We start from the raw sequence: 23388 nt of genomic DNA, 5'->3' as shown, positions 1-23388 counted from the left end.
GTGATCTCAGCTCACTGCAACCTCTGCCTCCTGGGTTCAAGGGATTCTCCTGCCTCAGCCTCCTGAGTAGCTGGGATTACAAGCGAGTGCCACCACGCCTGGCTAATTTTTGTATTTTTAGTAGAGACGGAGTTTCACCATATTGGTCAGGCTGGTCTTAAACTCCTGACCTTGTGATCTGCTCGCCTTGGCCTCCCATAGTGCTGGGATTACAGGCGTGAGCCACCGCGCCCGGCCAATTCAATGGTTTTTAATGTATTTACACAGCAGTGCAACCATCACCACAATCAATTTTGAATCTTTTCATGATGCCAAAAGAAAACTCTGTGCCTTTTAACCGTAACTCTTAACCTCCCACTTCTACCCCCACGCCCAGCCATAGTCAGCCCCTAGTCTGTTTCCTGTTTCTACAGATTTTCTCTCATGGACATTACATATAAATGGAATCATACAATCTGTAGTCTTTTGTGGCTGGCTTCTTTCACTTGACGTACTGTTTTCAAGGTTCGTTCTTGTTGGATCATGTATCAGTGCTTCATTTCTTTTTATATTTGAGTAATATTCCACTGTGTGGCTCATTTTAAAATACTGACTGTGCATTTAGTGTGCTTTCATGAGAAGCAAAATATGGAGACCTCTGAGATCTAATAGGTTAGAGCTTTCAGTTTCTCTCCAACAGAGCAGATTCCTGATACAAATATCAGTTTCTGCATCCAAGCCATGAGGCTCAGTACTTTTGTCTTCCGGCTCTTTGTTTGAAATTTATATTTGCTTTCATACAGCTTAGCACAACCTGGCTAAAAGTAAATCCCACTCAGGCCATTGACCAGTTTTCCATGGTGGCAAGCACAGTGGACTCTTCCGGAACTGCATGTCTGGAAAAAACATAAAACAAAGGAGTCTCTAGAGAACATCAGCCAAATATTATAATTTGATACGGTGACCTGAGGTCTGATCTGGGGGCATGTACTTAGAAATATCAAAAGAAAGTAGGCAGCTTCACCTCCTCGTACCCTCCCAGCTGTTCTCAGAAAGCTGTGGATGAGTTAAGTTTGCCTCCCCACCTTCCCGCTCACCCGTCGTCTGCCCTTTTACCTGCTAGCACTTGGTGTCCTTCAGGGTTGTTGCCACACCTTCCAATGAGGGAACATCTGACCAAACTACTGAATTACTAAGAAATTGCTGATTCTTCAGGAACTTTATATTTCCAGAGAGGAGGCCAAGGAAAGGGCCATATGATTTGTAGACAGAATCTGTAATAGTGGGGGCTCCCTGAAGCCTTTTCCTTCAAACTAAGTACATAATCTTCTTTTTCTTTTTCTTTTTGGAGACAGAGACTCACTGTATTGCCCAGCCCAGGCTGGAGTCCAGTGGCATGATTTCGGCTCACCACAACCACTGCCTCCAGGTTCAAGTGATTCTCCTGCTTCAGGCTCCTGAGTAGCTGGAATTACAGGCACCCACCATCACGCCCTGCTAATTTTTGTATTTTTAGTAGACATGGGGTTTTACCATGTTGGCCAGGCTGGTCTCGAACTCCAGACCTCAAGTGATCCACCCGCCTCAGCCTCCCAAAGTGCTGGGATTACAGGTGTGAGCCACTGTGCCCAGCCCCAAGTGCATAATCTTAGTTCAGACACAACTGAGATCAGAATTCTGCCTGCTCCTTTTATTTAATTAATTTATTTATTTATTTATTTATTTGAGACAGAGTCTCACTCTGTCACCCAGGCTGGAGTGCAGTGGCGCGATCTCAGCTCACTGCAAGTTCTGCCTCCCAGGTTCACGCCATTCTCCTGCCTCAGCCTCCCGAGTAGCTGGGAGCACAGGTGCCCGCCACCACGCCCGGCTACTTTTTTGTATTTTTAGTAGAGACGGGGTTTCACCATGTTAGCCAGGATGGTCTCCATCTCCTGACCTCGTGATCCACCCGCCTTGGCCTCCCAAAGTGCTGGGATTACAGGTGTGAGCCACCATGCTCGGCCTGCTTGCTCCTTTTAATCCATCTATCCATCCATCCATCCATCCATCCATCCATCCATCCAATAAACATTTATTCAATACCAGTTGGTCAGTCTTTAAGCCTAGTGCTAGGTAGAAGGGAGCAATTTGGGCTGAAAACTTTTTCACAAATTGTGTTAAAATTATGTATTTGCCTCTTGTGGTAGGGTTTGAACTTCCTCTTCCTTAAGGACAAGGACTATATTCATTCCTGTGAATATATAGATGATGATTACCTAATATGCTTGATCATAGAGATACTTAAATAAATGACCGCATATATGTTCAGCAGTCAGCCTAGTGCTCATCTGTTGGTGGTGTGGATGAGGAACCAGGGATCTCTCCAAGTGGTAATAGTAGACTACGGAACCCAAGCTGACCACAGTCTGTTAGCACACTTTATTACACCTGCTGGAGCTAAATGAAAAGGAATACAGTTCAACGATGGCCCTTCACAATGACCATTGCTTGCTTTTGTCCTGTGAAAGTCAACTTCTTCCCTCTGAAAGCTGCTTGATTCCTAAATTGACCCTGGAGAGGAAAGCAGTAGCTCTGGAAAAGTCACAGTGACACTTCCTAGTAATAGGATGCTTTGGAGAGCTAAGAATCAGTACAGCAATGCAGGAGAAAGAGGTGACATGTTCCCCAAAAAGCAGTTTGAGGAAGTAATTATGTGCATCAAAGTTACAGAGAACTATCCATGCCATTTTAACATGGATCAACTTTATTGAGAAATAGTTTACATATGATAAAAAGAATCATTTTAAATGTACCTGGTGAGTTTCATGACATGTACTCACTCCTGTGAATAGCTGCCGCCATGCCCAAAAAACTCGCTTGTGATTTTGTTGTAGGCAATTTCCTCTCACCTCCCACTCTACTAGCACTGATCTGTTCTCAGTCACTATCAGTGTTTTGTCCTTTCTAGAATTTCACATAAATTGACTCATAAAGCATGCCCTTTTTTGGGTCGGTTGCTTTAGCTCAGCATGTTTTTGAAATCGGCCCATGTTACTGTGTGTGTCAGTAGCATGTTCGTTTCTATTGCTGAACGGAATCTCATTTTATGAATGTTTCACTATTTGTGATACATCCTATTTGTGATCCACTCTCTTGTTGGTGAACATCGGAATGTTCCCAGTTACCAGCTATAACAAATATGGCTTCTATAAGCATTGTGTACAGGTGTTTTTGTGGACATATGATTTTATTTCACTTGGGTAAAATACCTAGGAGTGGAATGGCTGGGTTGTGTGGTAGGTATACATTAATAAGGAATTTCTAGTTTTCCAAAGTGGTTGTACCATTTTTTATTTTGTGCCTTTTTGAAAATGCTGTTCGTATTATGAAGTCTTATAGGGCAATTAAAATTTAGGGTAAATTGATTTTTTTTTTTCTCTCGAAGGGAAGACTCTGGGCTATAACCATAGACAGACTGGTAACAGGAAGCAGACGTGGCAAAGTTCACAGATCCTCCATATGCTGGACATGATGGTCTTTGCCAAACAGCTGAAAGTCTTGGCCATGAAATGCTGCTTTTCATCACCGAGTAGACACTATGGAAAAGCAAGTGAGAAGCCAGAGCTCCAGAGACTTGGGTGCAAACATTACCATGGAAATAGCACAGAGACTTTGTGTGTTTATTTCGTTTCAAATTTGGTGGAAATTTTTCTCATTCAAGAAAAATCCAACTGTCACTACCCTTGCTCATTATTGCAAATTGGCATAGCAGCCCCCTACAGTTTTTATTGTTTTATCTCTAAGTGTCAGGTTAAGACCATGCTGCTTTCTGCCTTGCTACACTCCAGCCACTGTTTGTCCTGAGAAATTTCCATGGTCATGCTCTGTTAGTCCAAGGGGTGGTTTTTTACTCCATTTTATTTGGCCTTGCTCAGAGACAAGTGTTGTAACAAATACCTTGGGAGGCAGCTCACTGGTCACGTAGCTCTGATGTGGAGTCACCAGAGTTTCTATTGGCGGCCCTGGGTTTCACCTCTTTAAAACAAGTGGAGAGTACAGTCAGCTCATAAACCGACGTGGTTCTTCATAGCATTCTTCCTGAAGCACCCAACATCCAGCTTTCAAGGAGACAGTTCATTATCTCTTTCAAAGAATCTGTTTCACTTAACAAAGACATTCTTAGCATTTGGTCATTGCTTGTCATCAGTAGAGAAGCTTACTAGGAGAAATGTCAGGATCCCCAGCTCTAGAAGTTCTACTCAAAAGCAGAGGAAGGGCCTGGTGATCTCTTCGGGTCTGTGGTCACGAGACAAAGCTGTAAAGGGTGAATACAAGTCACTTGGTTTGTCTAGGCTCTACCAGTTGTTTGCTGGGTGACAGCCCGTGGAGAATGGTTATGAACAGTTTGGATTTCCAAGTCAAATACGTGTTGATCAAATCCCAACTGGGCCGCTGCCTCAGTTCCTTCATCTCTAATGCAGGAGTAACAGCTTATTAATGAGGTGTGAGCATTAAAAGGGACAGTGCAGGTAAAGCATTTATTATACTGCCTAGAAAAAACAGCCCCTCACTCCTTGTTATATTTGTTTCAATTACTCTAAATATGACGTTGCTGAACTAGTGTTGAGCATTTCTAGAGCTAATGTACTATGCTTCAAAATTTAAATAATTTTTCATCCTTCAGTTCAAGGTTAGACCTCACAGTAGCAGTAGTAAGTTATAGTGGTCATAATAACTCTAAAATATTTTAATTAACAAAATCTACAAAATGTTTGTTGTACATTGCAGGATGTACAAGAGTTAAAGACAACTAAATATTCAACAAGAATCTGTTCCAGGTGGTGAGGTGTTAGAGACAGAATGTGGCTGACGGGGAACTTTTCCTTATGGTCAAGATTCAGGAAAAGCAGCAACAAACGTAATAGTGAAATAGCAAAAGAACGAACATAACCAATTCCATTTCCGTTTAAGAGGCTTTGAGCCATTTCTGTACGTAGGCTAGGATGCTTTTAGAGCACTGGGGTAAAACACAAAAACAGCAACCATGTAGTTTTTGAAACTAACTGTGATGAAAGCATGTCAACAACTGTGTCGTGTTAAAGACTTACAGGAAGAAGCAGGCTTGACTACTGTCACATGAGAGACCATCACTCAAAGACAAAGACGCTTCATAAACCTCCCCCAAACCCTTGCTGGCAGCCAGATGCCTGTGGTTGTTGGCTCCCTGCCTGTCCCCCTTACCTAAACATAGAAGACAAAAACAAACAAACAAACAAACAAACAAAAAAAGCTGCATTTGTCTCCTACGTGTAGAGATCCCATTCTACCTCACCTTAGAGTGAATTGTTTACACAGCCATCTCCCAATAGACTGTTTCTTGAAAGTAAGTACGTACATCTCAATTGATGCTGATTCAATTAAACACATTTTTATTTTGGTTTCTAAGAACTTTCTGTATTATGCAAACACAAAGGGGTTATGCAAACACAATGAAAGGAAGATTTGAAATGACAAAGAATCAGAAAAAGCTTTTTGAAGGAGAACATTTCATAAAGTCATAGACGACTTAGACTAAAAGGGACTTGGATAATGACACTAGTGTCCTAAGTTTGCAGATGGGAGGACGGAACACACTGATAGCTAGGAGGGAGCGGGTCTGGATCTCAAACTTCCAAGTTTGGTTTCCTTTCCAAGTTAGAATCCTTTCAGGCAGAGATGTGGCAAGCAAATCCAAGGAGAGATGAAGGAGACAAAACGGCACAGATGTTTCAAAGCAAAGGGACTATCCAGGAAATGAAGATTACTTTAGTTACCAGGGAAGAAACGTGTATATGTCATGGGGGAAGGGAAGAGAAAATGCACGCATGTGGCACAGCCCTTTGTGGTGCGGTCAAGTGAAGGAAGCTTTATGAAGAGGTTGGTGGGACCTTGAAGCAGGAAGGAAGGGGAGGAAGACGCAGGGTACAGAAGGATGAAAAGCTCATGGTGGTCAAGAAACTTGTAAATGGTGGTAGATACTATAATGGGACACATAGATACGCACGTAAGGGCCAGAACACACAAAGTCTCAAAAGGTTAAGCTGTGAAACTTATAATTTTGAATAATAATAATGAGACATTCAAGATTCTTGAGCTTGATAGGATTAAAAAAAACAGTATAAATTGACAGTTATTGAATTTAAGATGACAAAAGTAGTTTAAATTTCTACTTTATTCCCCAAATACATCACTGTCATAAAGCTTTCTGATGATCTAAAGCTGGTTAAAAATAAACACCTTGTACATGCACATTACTTTAGGACATGAAGCTAAGTGAATTATATTGATCAGAATCTGCTAAGAAAATTTTTTTCTTTAAATAGTCAAACTAATAAGAGATTTCACAGTAACCACATATTAATAGAACTGGAGGATTCTTTCTTTTGCTAAGCCTTGGGAAATGGTTTATAATCATTTGATAAGTTGATGAAGTATTAGCAAGCAAGATGGTAAAAGAAATAAAATATACAATCATTGTATAAAGTTCCAGAAACACTTTATTTAAAAATGGAGTTGTAAATGCATAACAAAATAACATAAGTAATAAATGTAACAAAAATAAATAAGGAGGATAATGTATTCATACAAAATAAAAATAACATAGTAAAAGGCCAAATGTTTATCATTGAACCAAACTGTGTAAACACTTAAACAAGAATGTAAGCAGAGTAGATTCTAGTATTTTCCTAAACTCCTTACCTTCTACTTCCATGTGGATATAATCAGTACCCAAATATTAAATAAAAGAGGGAGCAATGCTGATTATTTTGTCCAACTTTTTCTTCAAATGGATTGACCCTGTTTTAACATTTCGTTTATTCCTTCAAAGCATTTGTATCTTTCCATTTATGTTCTTTAAAACCTTTTTTCAGTCTTCCTTTATTAGACAGAATGGGGAATTTAGCTTTACAAGGAGAATAGTTCATTTACCTTTTTTTTTTTTTGAATTTAAAGAAAAGTAGGAGATCCATTATAGTTTTGTTTTTACATCTCTATAAAGTTTTTTTGCATCTTTATTAATTGATCCAACAATACAGGATTTAAAAAATTCTGTAAAGTCTTGAAGTGTATAGAGTTACTTTGTTTCTTAAAACAAATATAGCACAGGATTATTGTGGAAATATTAAAGACCATTTCATAAAAGTTGCAGTTTAACCTTTATAGACTGATGGGGTCAAGGGGGAAAATCCAGGTCTACTAATAATATTTAACTGAATTAAGATACACCCCAATTATAGTGTTCTGGAAACACAAAGGTAATTACTTTTCTTTTTAAAATTATCCAAATGTGAACTTACTGGAAAGAGAAAAAACAAGTTTAAAGAAGAAATTTTTCATAGGCTTCTTGTTTAGTAGCACAGGCCAAAGGCCTTTGTCGTCGTCTTGCAGGGTCCTTATAAATGTGTAAGACAGACAGGATTTACTATTGAGTCCTACAGGGAAACACACAGAAGCAATTCATTGCTTGGGAGTGAAACTATCAACTAATCTTACGACTACTGGTTCTCCAAGTCCCCTAATGAAGAAAATTTTAACCTCATTATCATTTCAAGGGAATTTCTTTTTCAACTGTCACATATAAACTTGGTAACACAGGACCAATATACATGTTCTGAGTTTTAAAAATATACTCCACCTAAACTATCTGTCTAATCTTTCTAGTTATCATTTAACCTAAAATGAGAGACCAAATCTTATTTCCATTAAAAAAAAATGAAAAAAAGTGCCAAATTGATCTTTTTGAAAGTGGAGTAAAACACTGTGGGGTTAAAACAAATACAGTATTATCAATCTCCTATGTACAAAAAAGACAGTTAGTCCTTATTGATATATAGATATGTCCACCTACCACTCCCAGCAAATCTTAGTGCAAACATAATAGTTAATTTCCGTAAACCCCAAGACAATTTACGTATCAACAAAGTTATATAAATCACATCTATGTTGGAAAATTTTAGGACACAGAGTGACTGTTGTGAAAGGTCTGCTTTACTGTGGAGAGTACTTATGTCATTGTGTCCAATGGTAATGAGTACTAATATAAATCCTATTATTAAGAAGCAAATAGAATGGTTTAACAAATCTGTACAGATGAAGGAGTCCATTTCAGGGAGCAGCTTGGCACAGGAGACATAGGGGTTCAGAAATGTTGGCTATTTAGTTTGCTTGTAGGTCACAGCATGGCTTAAAAAAAAGAAAAAAGATCTATGAAGGGAAAGGGTGTAATCATTAAATTCAATTTGAAAATCATAAAACCACAAAAGGCGACACTGCCACAATCTGCTTTTTCCTATTTGTGCATCAAGTGGTTATCTAAATAGTTTGAAAGGATTGATATACTACATTATACGTCAAAAATAAATAAATAAAATTAAGAAGACAGGGATTCCAAGATTGTAGCTGACCAAGCTGTCTTGTTTTGCGTACGTCAACACTATGCTGCTTCCAATATTCCTAGTCATTCCACAGGTAATAATTTTTCAACAATCAAGAGAAAGTCATTCTTGTACTGTAACATCTTCCTCTTCCCCATCGGGGTTGAATCTATTGAAATGTATACTGAAATCAGCCTCAGATTCAGCATTCTCAAATTCAGCTGCGGCTGAAACAGCAGCAGGATGAAGAGCCCTAGCTTCTGGTTGGCCAAGGGTTGGTGTCTGACCCGGGCTGTGGTGGTTATTCACAGGGCTGGACTTCTGTTTCGGTGGAGATGGCAACATAGCACTGGGAAATCCCATGTTGTTCAGAGCCTCCAAAGTTCCATCAGGATCAATCATAGCATTGATTGCTAAAGGGCGGGAAAAGGAAATAATTTTAGATGCAGTTACATTCACATATAAACACTGTTCATGATTTGGATAATATTTAAACTATCAGTGCGTATCTGATCTTAAATGCGGCTAATCTTCCAATATTATATTTAAAACTCCATTCTTAGTTATTCTGTAGCTGTACTGTAAATCACCCAGCCCTGAATACTTTCTCTGGGTCCTTTGATGTGGCACTTACGGGCATTTCAGAGACTTGTAAGTCTGGTATTTGAAGATGTGGAATTCAAGAAAAATCTTGTTGAAATTTGTCTTCATTATTGTGAGAGGATAGAGAAAATACTGAATATGATTTTTAATAAACATCTAAACCCACATCACTCAGATAACTGAGGTATTAGCTGCTAAGTCAGGGTTCAGAGTAACCTCAAGGCTGGAGAGGCCAGAAGAACATCAGCATACTTTGAATGCTACCATAGAATACGGTCATTTAGCCTGGCCAGAGTGCTGGGGTTATCAGCTGTATACACCACTGAGATACAGGGGTTCCCTCAGAGCCTACAGACTAATATCACAGGGCAGCTTGCAAAGCCAAACAGACTTGCTGCCTGTATGGAAGGGGTCAGTTAAAGGTCAGCTTTCAGTCCAAAAGATCTTTGGGTTGACATGGAAAGTTCTCAGGCGGTGATTTTCAATTTGGCATTGGGCAGAGCAGGGAGTTGGGAGAAGGAAGTAACACAGATGTAAGAATCATGTAGCAGGGACTTTTAAAAGCATACCCCCAGTCTACCAGCTAACAAGCACTGTGTTAGCAAGCCACTTTTACTCATGGGGTGTACCATAACCCTTAGGTGTGTTGGGGCTAAGTAAAGATGAAAAATCATTTTGATAGGATCCACGTAAGTACCTATGATTATTCGATAGATAAAGACTCAGTAGAATTAGCAGTTGACTATGGAACCTGCCTGTTGTACCCCTGGGGACTTCTGGGTCAAGACATACATAGGCATGAATGCACAGCCCAGCTCTGACAAGTGTAGAGGGCAGCCTCTTTCACTTTCTTCTCTCCTTTCTCTTCTGGTCTCTATGGCCAATATGTACTCATTTCTTGTCAACCAAACAACTATTATTTCTATTAGAATGTAAGTTTGTTTCAGGTTACACCACCAACATAATTTAAGAACTGTCAAATCACACAAATAATGCTAATTAACACAACTTTATTATATATTTTTCACATATTATTTATATGTAATACATAAAAAATTTCAATTAGTTTATGACATCTAGCCTACTGTCAAACCTATGAACTAAAATATGCCCAACATATATCTTTATTACATTTTAAATTTTTATACTGGGTTTAAAAAAATTCCTTTTTATGAATAATGTGAATGTTTGAACTCTGTATTTTATGTATGTCATTACATTTAATCAAATAACATCCTAACAATATTTTAAGAAATACCACTCAGAAGGCACTTATTCTAAATTATTAGCTCTTTATACTTAATTCAGTAGTAAATTTACCTTGCAGCTGCTTTTCTACTCTTTTCAGTTCCTGTAAGATAGAAGAAATCTCCTGCAGGGAAAGCAATAACAAAAATTAGCCTACTTTTAGCTAAATGTTATCACTTTACAAGCAATGAATTTCACTCTCACTTTATTTGGAACACTTAATATTATCTACATGGTACTTACTACATTAATAGCAACATGATATGAAATAATTATGATATCTAGCAAACAAGATTCAAATTAAAATATTTAAACTAAAATGAAATAGAATAACTTTTTCAGTGAGATGATTGTAGCAGATGAAAAGTTTAAAGTCATTTACTACTATTTAAGCAAAGATTTTTTTTTTTTTTTTTTTTTTTTTTTTGAGACCGAGTCTCACTCTGTCGCCCAGACTGGAGTGCAATGGCGCAATCTTGGCTCACTGTAACCTCCTCCTCCCAGGTTCAAGTAATTCTCTTGCCTCAGCCCCCAAAGGAGTTGGGATGATAGGTGCCCGCCACAATGCCTGGCTAATTTTTGTATTTTTAGTAAAGACAGAGTTTCGCCATATTGGCCAGGCTGGTCTTCAACTCCTGACCTCAAGTGATCCGCCCTCCTTGGCCTCACAAAGTGCTGGGATTATAGGCGTGAGCCACAGTACCCGGCCGCAAAGATTTTTAAAATTCTTATTTATCAACCTTGCAATAACTATGTAAAAATGCCTTCAAATTATCTTTGTAAAAACATATAAACTGCAACCTCAATATTATAATTATATTCTGAGCAATGAAAATCTGTACAAATTCTTTTAAAAAGAAGATAAGCATTATATTAAGTAAACGGAAACGACTTATGTCAACTTAATATTTTCATGTTAGATTTGGTTCTCTTTAAAAATTTCATGTTTCTAATGTTTAATTATTACAAGAACAAACTATACTAGTAAGAAACACAAAAGGCTCCTCCTTCATACCCTCTGCAACTTTGAAACAATCAACATTTTAAACCTGTGAGTCAGTAGAAGAAATAAAATTTCCCAAAATTTTGCATTTATATCTTCTTTTGAAAAAGCAAATCAACAAACAGCTCAAAAATAAGGGTCTTTTCCTTAAAATAAAACTCTATTAAAATGTTTTAATCTTCAAGAAAAATTACTATACCATGCTTGAGGTTTTCACAATAGGGACTTCACTTTCGGCTCTTAATTTGCTTTCTATGTCATCCCAATTCCGATCTTTGTCTTTAAATAATATTCTATAAATCAAAAAACATAAGCATATAACTTTTTATATTTTAAAAACCTATTACTTTTTTGTTAATAATACCAAAGCAATGTATCTTTTCAAAGGTACACAAAGAAAAAAAACCAACCACTGCATAAACTGAGAATTAAAATACTAAGCCAACAGTACCAATTAATTCATGTGTATGAGCTCCAATTGAATGCTTATTAATACATGCATAAATTCTTTACTGCTTATCTTATTCTTTATTGAAAACAAAATATAAAACAAATATAAATGATGTTATGACCTCAAAACTTTAATATTTATAATTTACAATACAGTAATGCCCTCTTATCCACGGTTTCTCTTTCCATGGTTTTAGTTAGTGGCAGTCAAGCATGGTCCGAAACTATTACAGTATTTTGGGAGAGGGAGAGAGAGAGAGAAAAAAAAAAAGACCACATTCACATAACTTTTTTTTACAGTATATTGTTACAAATGTTCTATTTTATTATTAGTTACTATTGTTAATCTCTTACTGTGCCTAATTTATAAATTAAACTTTATCATAGGCATGTATGTGTAGGAAAATACACAGTATATTAGGTTTTAGAATTATCTGTGGTGTCAGGCATCCAGTGGGTATCTTGGAACAACATGTATCACCTGGGTATAAGGAGAAAAGACTGTGTAACTGTCACTTATAAAGAAAATGCAATTTTATTCAGACAGAATATATGCAGTATAGGAATAAGTGAGATGAAAATAGGTTGAATTAGGTATAAACAATTGTGTCTGTTAAGACCTCTTTATATGGGAATAAGCACCTTATCGATCAAGAAAAGTGTGTATATTATTTTAAAGACAAAAAATTGGGAGTACTTACTGTGCTTTTCTTTAACAATTGTTAATTCGTGTTAGTATACTTGCACATAATAACCTATTAGGAATTAGGATGCTATCCTTTTGATAAAAACAGTTGCCAATAAAGATAATTATCCTATCATTACCCTAACATCAAATAACTTATAAAATAAAGGACCACAAAATTTTGACGTGTCTTTCAAATGTGGGACACTTTTCTAACACTTTAGAGTCTATCAGACATGATTCAGCAGTCTTAGATGTAAATACTGGCTACTTTTTTGGTTTCTTTTAAATTTTTTTCAGTAAGTCTGGAAATCTAGTTTAAACAACACTATATAACCTCATGTAAATGTATTACTACTGCAAGCTGATCAGCATTTAAGTAGTAAACTAAGTTAATATTTGTGCTGGTATTTCTTCAAAGATCAACGTGCCAGACTTACCTTATTTAAAAACATGAAACTCATTAACATCACATCAAGTCTGGAACATTTGCTTAAGGTGGCAACGGGTCTAGAATCTGGTATAAGAATATTCTTATGGCCTACCTATTAAATTTTCTAAACTCAAAAAAATGAACACCCTTGCCAGCCATCTTTTCTAAATTATTATGTTCTTGTAAAAGAGTCCTTGCAGCATTAGGACTGATGGAAAATAAGGAAATAATGACGATTTCATGGACCAACTTAGAACTGTAATGGACTTATACAATAGAGAAAGACTCTGTTTAGCCACACAGTGCTAAAAATTCAGTGAATTTTTCCAGAGGATGGCTACTGAGTATAGTGTTTGTGGATCTAAAACTGTTAAACCATAGACATTTCACCTTTGGTGAAAATGGGTTTTTCACGGGTTGCCCCTGAAAAAAAAATGTCCCCCTGAAGAAATAAATGGTTTATTTTAAAATACAGTTTGTTGGCCAGGCACAATAGCTCATGCCTGTAATCCTAGCACTTTAGGAAGCCAAGGTGGGTGGATCACTTGATGCCAGGAGATTGAGACCAGCCTGGGCAACATGGCGAGACCTCGTCTCTATAAAAAATACAAAAAAATTGGCCAGGTGTGGTGCAGATGCCTGTAGTCCTAGCTACTAAGAAGGCTGAGGTGGGAGGATTGCTTGTGCCCAGGGAGGTCGAGGCTGCACTGAGTGAGTGAGTTGTGAACATGCCACTGCACTCCAGCCCATCTCAAAAACAAAAAACAAAAAAACAAAAAAACAAAAAACAATTTGTAATATATAATAGAACAGATCTAAGAAGTCAAACTTGTCATTTTGGCATTATGAAATAAACTTTACTATAATATTTACTATAATATTTAATATTTAAATACTAGAGAATCAGAAAACCAGACCAAGAAATTAGTTTAGACCAGGCTATAATGATCAGAACTTGTTTTTGTTTGAAGGTCCCTATCAATTTTAAGCTGAAAAAATCATAGCTTTCAAAGTGATATTCAGATTATATTATAGATTCAAAATAAGCTAAACTTCAGCATGAAAATACATAAAATTCCAAAGCTTATTTCATTCAATAATTTAAGAATTAAGTTAAAATACTTTTGATAAAGCCATTGGTTTTAGGGAAACAAACAGAAGTCTCAGGCTCCTATTCTATGAGCCATAAACAATTCCCTAGTACTAGCCCTTAAAACATGCGAACGCGGAGTTGCGAATTGAGAGTCTACCAATGCAAGGCCGTGCTACACAACCTAAGGGGGTCATTTTCACATGGAATGCAACGAGAATGCTGTACAACAGGAGTTCCTGTATAAATATTTAAAAATGGATTCCACAGACAGTGTTCATACAATGTAAGTACGCATGCCTCTAGGATGAACCCCAGTAGACATTTGAGGTTATAACTCCTGACACAAAGCTTAAAGACCAGTTGATTCTCAAACTACCCTGGCACTTTCCACGCAGAAGGCCCAGGTCTCTACCCCTTAGGTTTGGTTATCACAACTCAGACCTACCTTTGAATAGTATCTTCTTCCCAAAGCCTTCCCTAAACCTCCTAGGTGAAAGTGATCCTTCCTTTGCCTTTATATCTCTAACTGAGCACTAATCTATTATACGCTATCTTGTACGACAGTTGATTGCATATGTGCCTCACCTTGCCAACTACACTGGAAACTCTTTAATAATAGAAATGGTTTTATCCTCATTACCTTCCATAAAGCCTGCCATAGTGCTTTATGCATAGTAAAACTCAACACTCGAACTGAAGGCAATTCAAATACATTAAACATTCTGTATTTATGTACAACTTTATTGAGGCATTTTTATGCATCCTTTTTTAAACTTTATAAATTCTGTCACTTTCTGAGACAACACAGGTTATCAATCCATCAGCAATGTCTTCTTTGTTCTCAATTTTAGTTCGATGTCAAAGCTACAAAAAATATTTTTATTTGGGGGAGACTACGGAACGTAGGCAAGCTGCTCCGTGGTAAGGAAGAGAACGGTGCACAGCAGGCAACCTGTGAGCATCTGCTGAATAAATGAGTGAGTGGTTAAGACTCCAGTTAGCAGGGACGGACCTGTATTTCAGCAGGTAGGATGAAAAAACACTGTGTACTTGTTTACAGGTAAGGAGACTCCAGGGTTTTCCAGGTGCAAGCCACATGACCATGCAAGACTCTCATGATATTTTTACAGATAGCACTGGTGTATCAAGAGGACCCATATTGGATATATTAGCTTCCTATGGTTTTTAATGATAAAATCCAAACTCCTTAACAAATTCTGCCAAAACAGATCCATCCTCATCTCTCTAGTGTCATCTCTCACCATACTCTGGCCCTTTCACTTCACATAGCTTTTGAGTAACTCCTCTCCTCATCATTCAGGACTTAAATTTCATGGCAATTTCTCTAAGAGCCCTTCTCTGAATTTCCCAAGTGCCCTTGCTATGGGCTTCCATAGTAACCATCCTATATTTCCCTTAACACACTGAACTATAATTACCTGTTTACCTGCCTTCTACACTCAAATGTGAGGACATCAAAAACAGTGCTAGACAAATAACATACAGTCAAAAATCATTAAATGAATGAATGAGTCTGGAGACTTTATTCCCATATAAGATGATCTTAACCAATGTTTATTTCATTTATTTATTTCTTTGGTTAATAATCCTTCCATAATGCCCCAGCTTTAGAAAATAATTTTAGTGGAACTAAAATAAAAATGATAACAATTATATATTACATTTAACTACAATGAATGCTTGAGCCAAATCATGATATTAATAAGCAGCTGTGTGATTGAGGCCTATAGATTTGTTTATTCATGTGTAAAAACTAGTAAGTTAAGCTTAAAATTTTTTTCCCTACAAATTTCAGTTAGGCTTTACCCCAGGGAATGGTGGACTTCATTTGTCTCTGGCCATAGGATATATTAGCAAATCATAGGTGAATGGGTTGCACGGTGAAGGGGATTCTCTTACTTGTGAAAGACGTAAACCTAGGAATGATGGAGTCACTAGGGGAAAACATGTACTATATCTCACGTAAGACAATAATAGGGTGCTAATTACTTAATCACTGAGTGTGAGTAAAAGAAAAACAATGGACTCATTTATAAGCCCTATCAGGATTTATAAAATGTGGTATTTATAAACAGCATGCAACTAATTTAATTTCTCTAAAATCAATTATAAGCCTTAAAATTTTTTAGTTAATAAGGTTCCAATTTATACCTGAAATTAATATTGTTATTATACTTTTTATCTCATCAGTGTAACCAGTGATTTTAATAATAAGAAAAAGTTGATGCAGGTTATTGGGCTTCAAGTGGAAATAGAAAATGTGGGTAGTAAAATACAGGTAATATTCAAGTGAAATAATGAAATTAAGTCAAATCATGTGTAGATAGCAGAAATAGCTAACTTAATACAAGCTGACTGGTTTACATGATATAGAATGTAAATTTCATGAGAACAGGGGTCTTTGTTTTGTCAATGTCTAATTATAAAGTACCTAGAATGTACCTAATACTTATTTGTTAACAAGTACATATTAAAATATTATTCTGTAGAAAATTAAGTCTATTTAAAATTCATAAGAATATATGGGAATTGATAAAGGTAAATTCTCTTTCAAAAACAATGGATAGGTACGTAATGGTAGTCACTAAAAACACCTTCAACATTATTTATATGTACAAGGTACTCTTTACGAAAAGCCAAACGTTTTAAACATTCTATTGCTGTTTTTTGAGATGGGGTCTTGCTCTGTCGCCCACGCTGTGGTGCAGTGCCATGATCATGGCTCACTGTAACTCTGAACTCATGAGCTCCAGTGATCCTCCCATTTCAGCCTCTCAAATAACTGGGACTATAGGCATGTGCCACCATGCCCAGCCAATTTTTTTTTTTTTTTTTTAATCTCGCTTTGTGGCTCAGGCTGGTCTTCAAGTCCTAGGCTCAAATGATCCGCCTGCCTTGGCCTCCCAAAGTGCTAGGATTACCAGGCATGAGCCACTGCACCCAGACTCAGCTATTTTTTCACTAAGGCAGCATGCCTCATATGCCAATCAAATATGGAGCGGTCTGTCAATACATTTCACTCATAGTCTCTGGGGAAAGTAAAGATCTAATTAAGAGAAAAGATCAAGGTACAAAAGTAGATAAAATATGATCAAGTTTGTATAAACCTTTGAGAAATGAACCCAGAGTGGGGAAACACACCCACTATTAGATATAATAAATATTTTTCTGGAATATTTATATTTTTTAACCATGTTGATGTATTACTTTTGCTAAAAAGCTACACATTTTAAAATAAATAGAAAAATGGGACAAGACGGTGCAGAATACATTACTTTTAACATAAGGAATTTTAAATTAATATTCTTTTAGGAGGCAATAAAGTGAAGAGAAAGTCTGGTACACCTTTAAGAAATTATTATTTATTTATTTATTTGAGACAGAGTCTCACTCTGTTGCCCAGGCTGGAGTGCAGTGGTGCGATCTCGGCTCACTGGAAGCTCTGCCTCCCAGGTTCACGCCATTCTCCTGCCTTAGCCTCCCGAGTAACTGGGACTACAGGCGCCCGCCACCACGCCCGGCTAATTTTTTTGAATTTTAATAGAGACAGGGTTTCACCGTGTTAGCCAGGATGATCTTGATCTCCTGACCTCATGATCCACCTGCCTCGGCCTCCCAAAGTGCTGGGATTACAGGCGTGAACCACCATGCCCGGCCACCTTTAAGAAATTTTTAAGATACAGGCTCAAGATAAAAAGAAAGCTCTTTCTGTTTCTTAACATGCCAAGTAAAATTTACCTATATAGGCCAACTTTCTACATTTCCTTCTGAATTTCTCAATTTTTCTAGAAGATGATGCGAACTTCGTTTACAGTAACTTAAAACAGATTATTTTGAGTTAAATAGACTGTTTTTAAGAATACTTTAATTTTTAAATGGTGCTTTTGAAATTGTTTTTGAAAAAATTTAATGGCTTCTTGGTACTCATCAAATGCTGATAAAATATATTATTTCAATATATAAGCAATATAGAATTATATTTGTGTGGAATATTACAATTCACAAACCATGTTCAAATACTGTTTCATTACATTTTAAATTTTAATTATAGGAATCAGAAATAAGCAATAGCAGCATGGATTTCTGAAGTACTGTTGAATAAAATCTGTAAGTCTATTTATGTTTTGAATTAGTAATAAATTTAAAGTTATAAAGTAGTACTGGATAGATATTTACTTTGGGACAAATTTTTCCAAAGGTAAACATATTCATTCTGATGATACATTTTTAACCTTGAGAAAAAGCAAAAAGCAAAGTGAGGTGATATTAAAGTTAAAGCTATATGTACATGTACCTGATCTTTCCAGCTGTCTTATCTATAGATTGTCTTATCTTCTTAGAGAACTGAAAGACGGATGACAGCAGCAGATTATCTCCCATGACCTGAAACAGCCAAAGAAAAAAGTAGATATTAAAATATTACCCCTGTATTGTATAACTACTGAGATCACTAGTCACAAGTCACTATAGTTAGGGGCAGTTAGTATTTATGCTTATTTTAATTGTAAACCAGTGAAGAATATAATTAATATGTAACTAAAATGAGAAAGTGAAAGAAACACTATTAACAAAGGAGTTCTTATTATTAAATAACTTGTCAAAGTTTCCGTATTATTTTGGTCATATCAGTTTCCAAACACAATCCATTTTATCCTCAGTTTATCTTCAATTACTATTGTGATCCTGTCTCTCTTACTTCCAACTGAATTATAAAAGAGAAGATACAAATAACTTAGAGTACTAAATTTATTATTTATTCTTTCACCAAGTAATGTGAATACAGAAATCAAGAAGAGTACAATCCTTGTTCTCCAGCAAAGAGTCTAGTGGGAAAGATACATTTTGAAAAATTTACGCAAAATAGTAAGTTTTTGTACTGAGTGTTGGTATTACTCCAGTTGAGATGCATGGGCAAAACCAGGGGTCACCAACCTCTGTAAAGAGCCAGAGGGTGAAGGTTTTAGTCTTTGAGGGACATAGGGTCTCTGCCACAATTCCTCAACTCTGCCTTTGCAGAGTGAAAGCAGCCATAAATAATGAGCAAATTATGCATGTGGACATAGCCGTGTTGTAACAAAACTTTTACAAAACAAGTGACAGGTTGGATTTGGCCTATGGGCTGAAGTTTGCCAAGCCCTAGGCCAAATCATGAAAGGCAAAGCTAACGAAGCATGGTAGAAAAAGGACAAAACTTGAGTCTAGCCGTGGGTTTCAAAATGAACTCCTTATATTGTCAGTACTATATCCAGAGCCTGAAAGAAAACAGAAAATAAGGCCCTAGAAGGCAAAAAGGTTTAAAGACCACTGGGAGAGGTGACGGTAATATACAGGGAATACGATTACATGTTTTATCATAAAGCCTAAGGCCTACAAAACAAGAGACGTTCACATAAATTTTGGGATTCAGTGCTGCAAGAATTCTAATGAGGCCGGGCGCAGTGGCTCACGCCTGTAATCCCAGCACTTTGGGAGGCTGGGGTGGGTGGATCACGAGGTCAGGAGATCGAGACCATCCTGGCCAACATGGTGAAACCCCATCTCTACTAAAAATACTAAAATTAGCGGGGAGTGCTGGTGCGTGCCTGTAGTCCCAGCTACTCAGGAGGCTAAGGCAGGGGAATTGCTTGAACCTGGGAGGCAGAGGTTGCAGTGGGCGGAGATAGCACCACTGCCCTCCAGCCTGGTGACAAAGCGAGACTCCCTCTCAAAATTAAAAAAAAAAAAAAAGAATTCTAATGAGAGTTCATTGATGAGTGGCATAAATAAGGAAGTGATCATGGAAAAACGTGAACTAACTTCAGAATGACAAGGATTTGAATTTAGTGGGTAATAAAAGTTTATTTAGGTTGTGAAAAATAACATTGTCAAGGAAAGGATAAATAAGCAAAATGGTTTTTGTGGGCCTTAAGAAAACAATCAAATAAGGATGGAAGACATATACAAATTAGGAAGGCATGAGAAAGGGCAGGAGAGTCTAAGGAAACACTGCAACACAGAATAGGATATTTCTCTTTTCTTTGCTCATGAAGTTTAGTTTGTTGTCACAAAGTATTAAATAAATTCCTGATATCAACCTTGAGATAACTATCAATCTAGATGTTTCCATTCTCTTTAAAAACATACACTTCTTCCACATAGTTTTATTATGTTTGGAGAAATTTGTCTTCCTAGACATCGGGACAGAATGATTATGAGTAAGTTTAGAGAATAGGCTCTTTTCCTGATACCAAGAACAAATCAACTATTAGGCCAGGACAGATCAAGTATGCTGTAAAACGTTTTAGTATACTTCAGTTGTAACTTTCAGGCTAGTTGCATACTTTTCTACCAAGTAGATCTTTTTCTACTCAGTACCATGAGAAACATACATATTCTTACATAATAATCTCAAGATCTTATTCCTAAATCCAGGGATCCACAGATATTAATCTATGATCAATCTCTTCTGGTCAACTGTTTCTTTCTACATTATTCCTCTACCCAGCCCTTAAGCCTATACCACCTCTGTGTGTTGTTCATAAATCACCTCTTTCCACAGTAGTATTTGAAATAACCATTCTTTTATGAAGAAACTCCTTTATATCTTTGAGTTTTTTATTACTCTATTATTGTTCAATTTGGGAATATACCAGTTTATACATTCACTTTTCAGCTGATGTAAACAGTTTCCAAGTTTTTGATACTGTCAACAATGTTACTATAAATGTAACTTCTACTATCAATGGGAAAGGGTTTTTCTTGTACATATACTAGCAAGAAAATTGCTAGATCATGTGATGTCTTTATTTTCAACTTTAGGAGATAGTGTCAAACTGTTTTCCAGAGCCGTGGCACCAACTTAACCTCCACCAACCACACATAAGAAAGCCTATGTAGCTACCTTTCCTCCAATACTTAACATTTTAAGACTTTAACATGTCAACAATTGAATGATTATAATCTCACTGTAGTCTTGACATGCATTTCTCTGAATGCTCATTAAGTTAAACTTCTCTTCATGTTTTGTAGGCCTTAAGTATTTTCCTTTTCTTTTTTTTTTTTTTTGGAGACAGAGTCTCACTCTGTCACCCAGGCTGGAGTGCAGTGGTGTGGGTTCAGCTCACTGCAACCTCTGCCTCCCGGGTTCAAGTGATTCTCCTGCCTCAGCCTCCTGAGTAGCTGGGATTACAGGCACATGCCACCACGCCCGGCTAATTTTCTTATTTGTAGTAGAGACGGAGTTTCACCATGTTGGCCAGGCTGGTCTGAAACTCCTGACCTCAGGTGATCTGCCCGCCTCAGTATTTTCTCTTTGGTGAAATGTTGTTCATGTCTTTGCAGATTTTTCTATTGTGTTTTTTAATTGATTGGAGGGAGTTTTTTATATATACTGTATACTAATCCTTCAAAGGCTGTATGTTTTGCAAAAGTTTGTAACTTGTATTTCTACCTTCTTTATTTTTTAATAAAGAAAAAGTCCTTAATTTTAATATACTCAAATGTCTCAATTTTCTAAGGCCAAAAGTTTGTGTTTCTCTTAAGAAATCACTCCCTAGTACAATATTGAAAGATATTTGTCTGTATTTTTTAAGTAAAAGTTTTAGTTTTTCATGCATTATTTAAGAACTAAATTCATTTAGAGAATGAATTTAAGAACTAAATTCATATTCATGAACTTACATGAGAAAAAACAATTACAGTATTATTTTCGCTAACCTCTAAGTGACATAATTATTTGTATATGATGTGATGTCATGGTGAAATTTCATTGCATTCATTAAGGAGAATCACTTTTTCCCCAGCCCTACTCACTGAATGCTTCCTCCTTTTCTTACTTACGGAACATGCTGCTTCTGCCACATGTTAAAATTTATAGTTTACTTACTTCATCCCTGCTCCAGGTTCTCCGCCTTGTAATTGTTAAGTGATCGGGAGGCTCTGCTGCTTGAGGTCTTGGATCACCAGATCGACCGTTGTTTCCTTCTGGTGTTTTGGAATGAACTAATGGAGGAATCTTTCGGAAGTTGAGGCTTTCATCAAAAACACGATCAACCAACTAATGGGACGAAAGCAAACCTTTATGAGAACACAGTAATTTGAAAAAGTACCAATATTGGCATTACAATTTTTATGATTAGACAGAAGTTATTCCATTCTCAAGTAGTAACAGAGGCACAACATCTTCAATAAACCAATTACTCTTTCTTTTTATAAGCACTTCAAATGTATTTCCTTTATAAAATCGAGATTCATCTACATAGGTTTTATTTTCAAAATCTAAAATATATAACTATGTTAAATTTAATTCTTCCATGGATAAGATTTTCTCCAAATGGAAAACAGATGGTAAATAGAAAAAAAGCTGAGCCATGTAGATGGACAATGAGTTCATTTTACTCACATTGCCTTACCAGTGTAAAATAATGTTTCTTTTTCTTTTAGTTTCCTATCTTGTTTTTTCCTCCCCAAATCCAGGTGTCAAATTTCTTCACAAGATACATAAATTGCAAATTCCAATTAAGTTTACAAAAGGAAAATATTTTTTAATCCACAAAATAAATATTTTGATCTTAGTCAAACTTTTAACAATGCTATAGAAGTTACACATTCTAATAGAAATGATATACTGCCATCTACAGTGCAAATCACAGACATACAATACTAAGTAACTCGGGTTTACTGAAGAGGGAATCAACCTAGTACAGTATTCTGAAATAAAACAAAAAGAAAATAAAGTTTATTCAATGAAATGTTTAAGTAATTTTACTGGGTCTGAGTGAATGTATAATCATGTTAGGTAAAATTTAGTTAGAAAGCTGAGAAAATAATATCTTCAACATTTTAAATGTACCAGAAGAATTGTGTATGTCTTGCCACCAGGACGATCCTTAAGGTTTTCATCAATAAGGATGATTTCATTTACAGTTACATTTGATCAATGTGGTAACAAAACTCTACACAGATTGATGAAGTATCATTTATTAAGTTAAACAACACACTGAAGGAAAACAAACAAAAAAGTGACCATTAAAGAATCAGATTAAAGAATGTGACAAAAAGCAAATGAAGAAAATATTATTAGCACAGTTTACGACAATTAAATTTGTCAAAAAGGCTAGCCATTTTTGCCTACTATTTAGGATTATCTTGTAAAATTGAAGAAGCAGAATAATCAATACCAGGGGCTGGCAAAATTTTATTTATAAAGAGACAGATAATAAAACCTCAGGCTTTGCAGCCATACAATCTCTGTCTCAACTACTCATTTCTGCCCCTGTAGCAAAGAAACAGCCATAGATGATAGTTAAACAAATAAGTGTGGCTGTGTTCTAATAAAACTTTATTTATGAATACCAAAATTTGAATTTCATGTAATTTTCATGTTGCGAATTAGTATTCTTTAGATGTTTTTTCCTGCCATTCAAAAATGTAAAAACCATTCCTAGTTCTTTGGTCTGTATTAAAACTGGCAGCAAGGCCAATTTGCCAACCTCCAAA

The 23388-nt window shown here is 36.4% G+C and overlaps 1 protein-coding gene across 38 annotated transcripts in view; it reads right to left on the bottom strand.

Annotated features, from left to right (window-relative positions):
* Positions 1-6479: 6479 nt before the first annotated feature.
* CEP170 (centrosomal protein 170) overlaps positions 6480-23388 on the bottom strand; it is a 131976-nt gene continuing 115067 nt past the window's right edge. For 34 of the 38 annotated variants that reach the window (XM_063809549.1, XM_063809554.1, XM_063809559.1 and 31 more), the window contains 5 exons: positions 21776-21946; positions 18206-18294; positions 11429-11522; positions 10299-10350; positions 6480-8788 (listed from right to left, as the gene is read on the bottom strand). In XM_063809549.1, coding sequence (XP_063665619.1) covers positions 8499-8788; positions 10299-10350; positions 11429-11522; positions 18206-18294; positions 21776-21946 — 696 coding nt within the window. In that variant the 3' untranslated portion in view covers positions 6480-8498. The remainder of the gene's footprint in view (positions 8789-10298; positions 10351-11428; positions 11523-18205; positions 18295-21775; positions 21947-23388) is intronic. The other 4 variants (XM_063809574.1, XM_063809535.1, XM_063809538.1 and 1 more) reach the window with 1 other exon arrangement.

The sequence above is a fragment of the Pan troglodytes genome, chromosome 1 (assembly GCF_028858775.2).
Source record: "Pan troglodytes isolate AG18354 chromosome 1, NHGRI_mPanTro3-v2.0_pri, whole genome shotgun sequence".
Taxonomy (NCBI): Eukaryota; Metazoa; Chordata; class Mammalia; order Primates; family Hominidae; genus Pan; species Pan troglodytes.
This window is presented reverse-complemented; position numbering and strand designations above follow the sequence as displayed.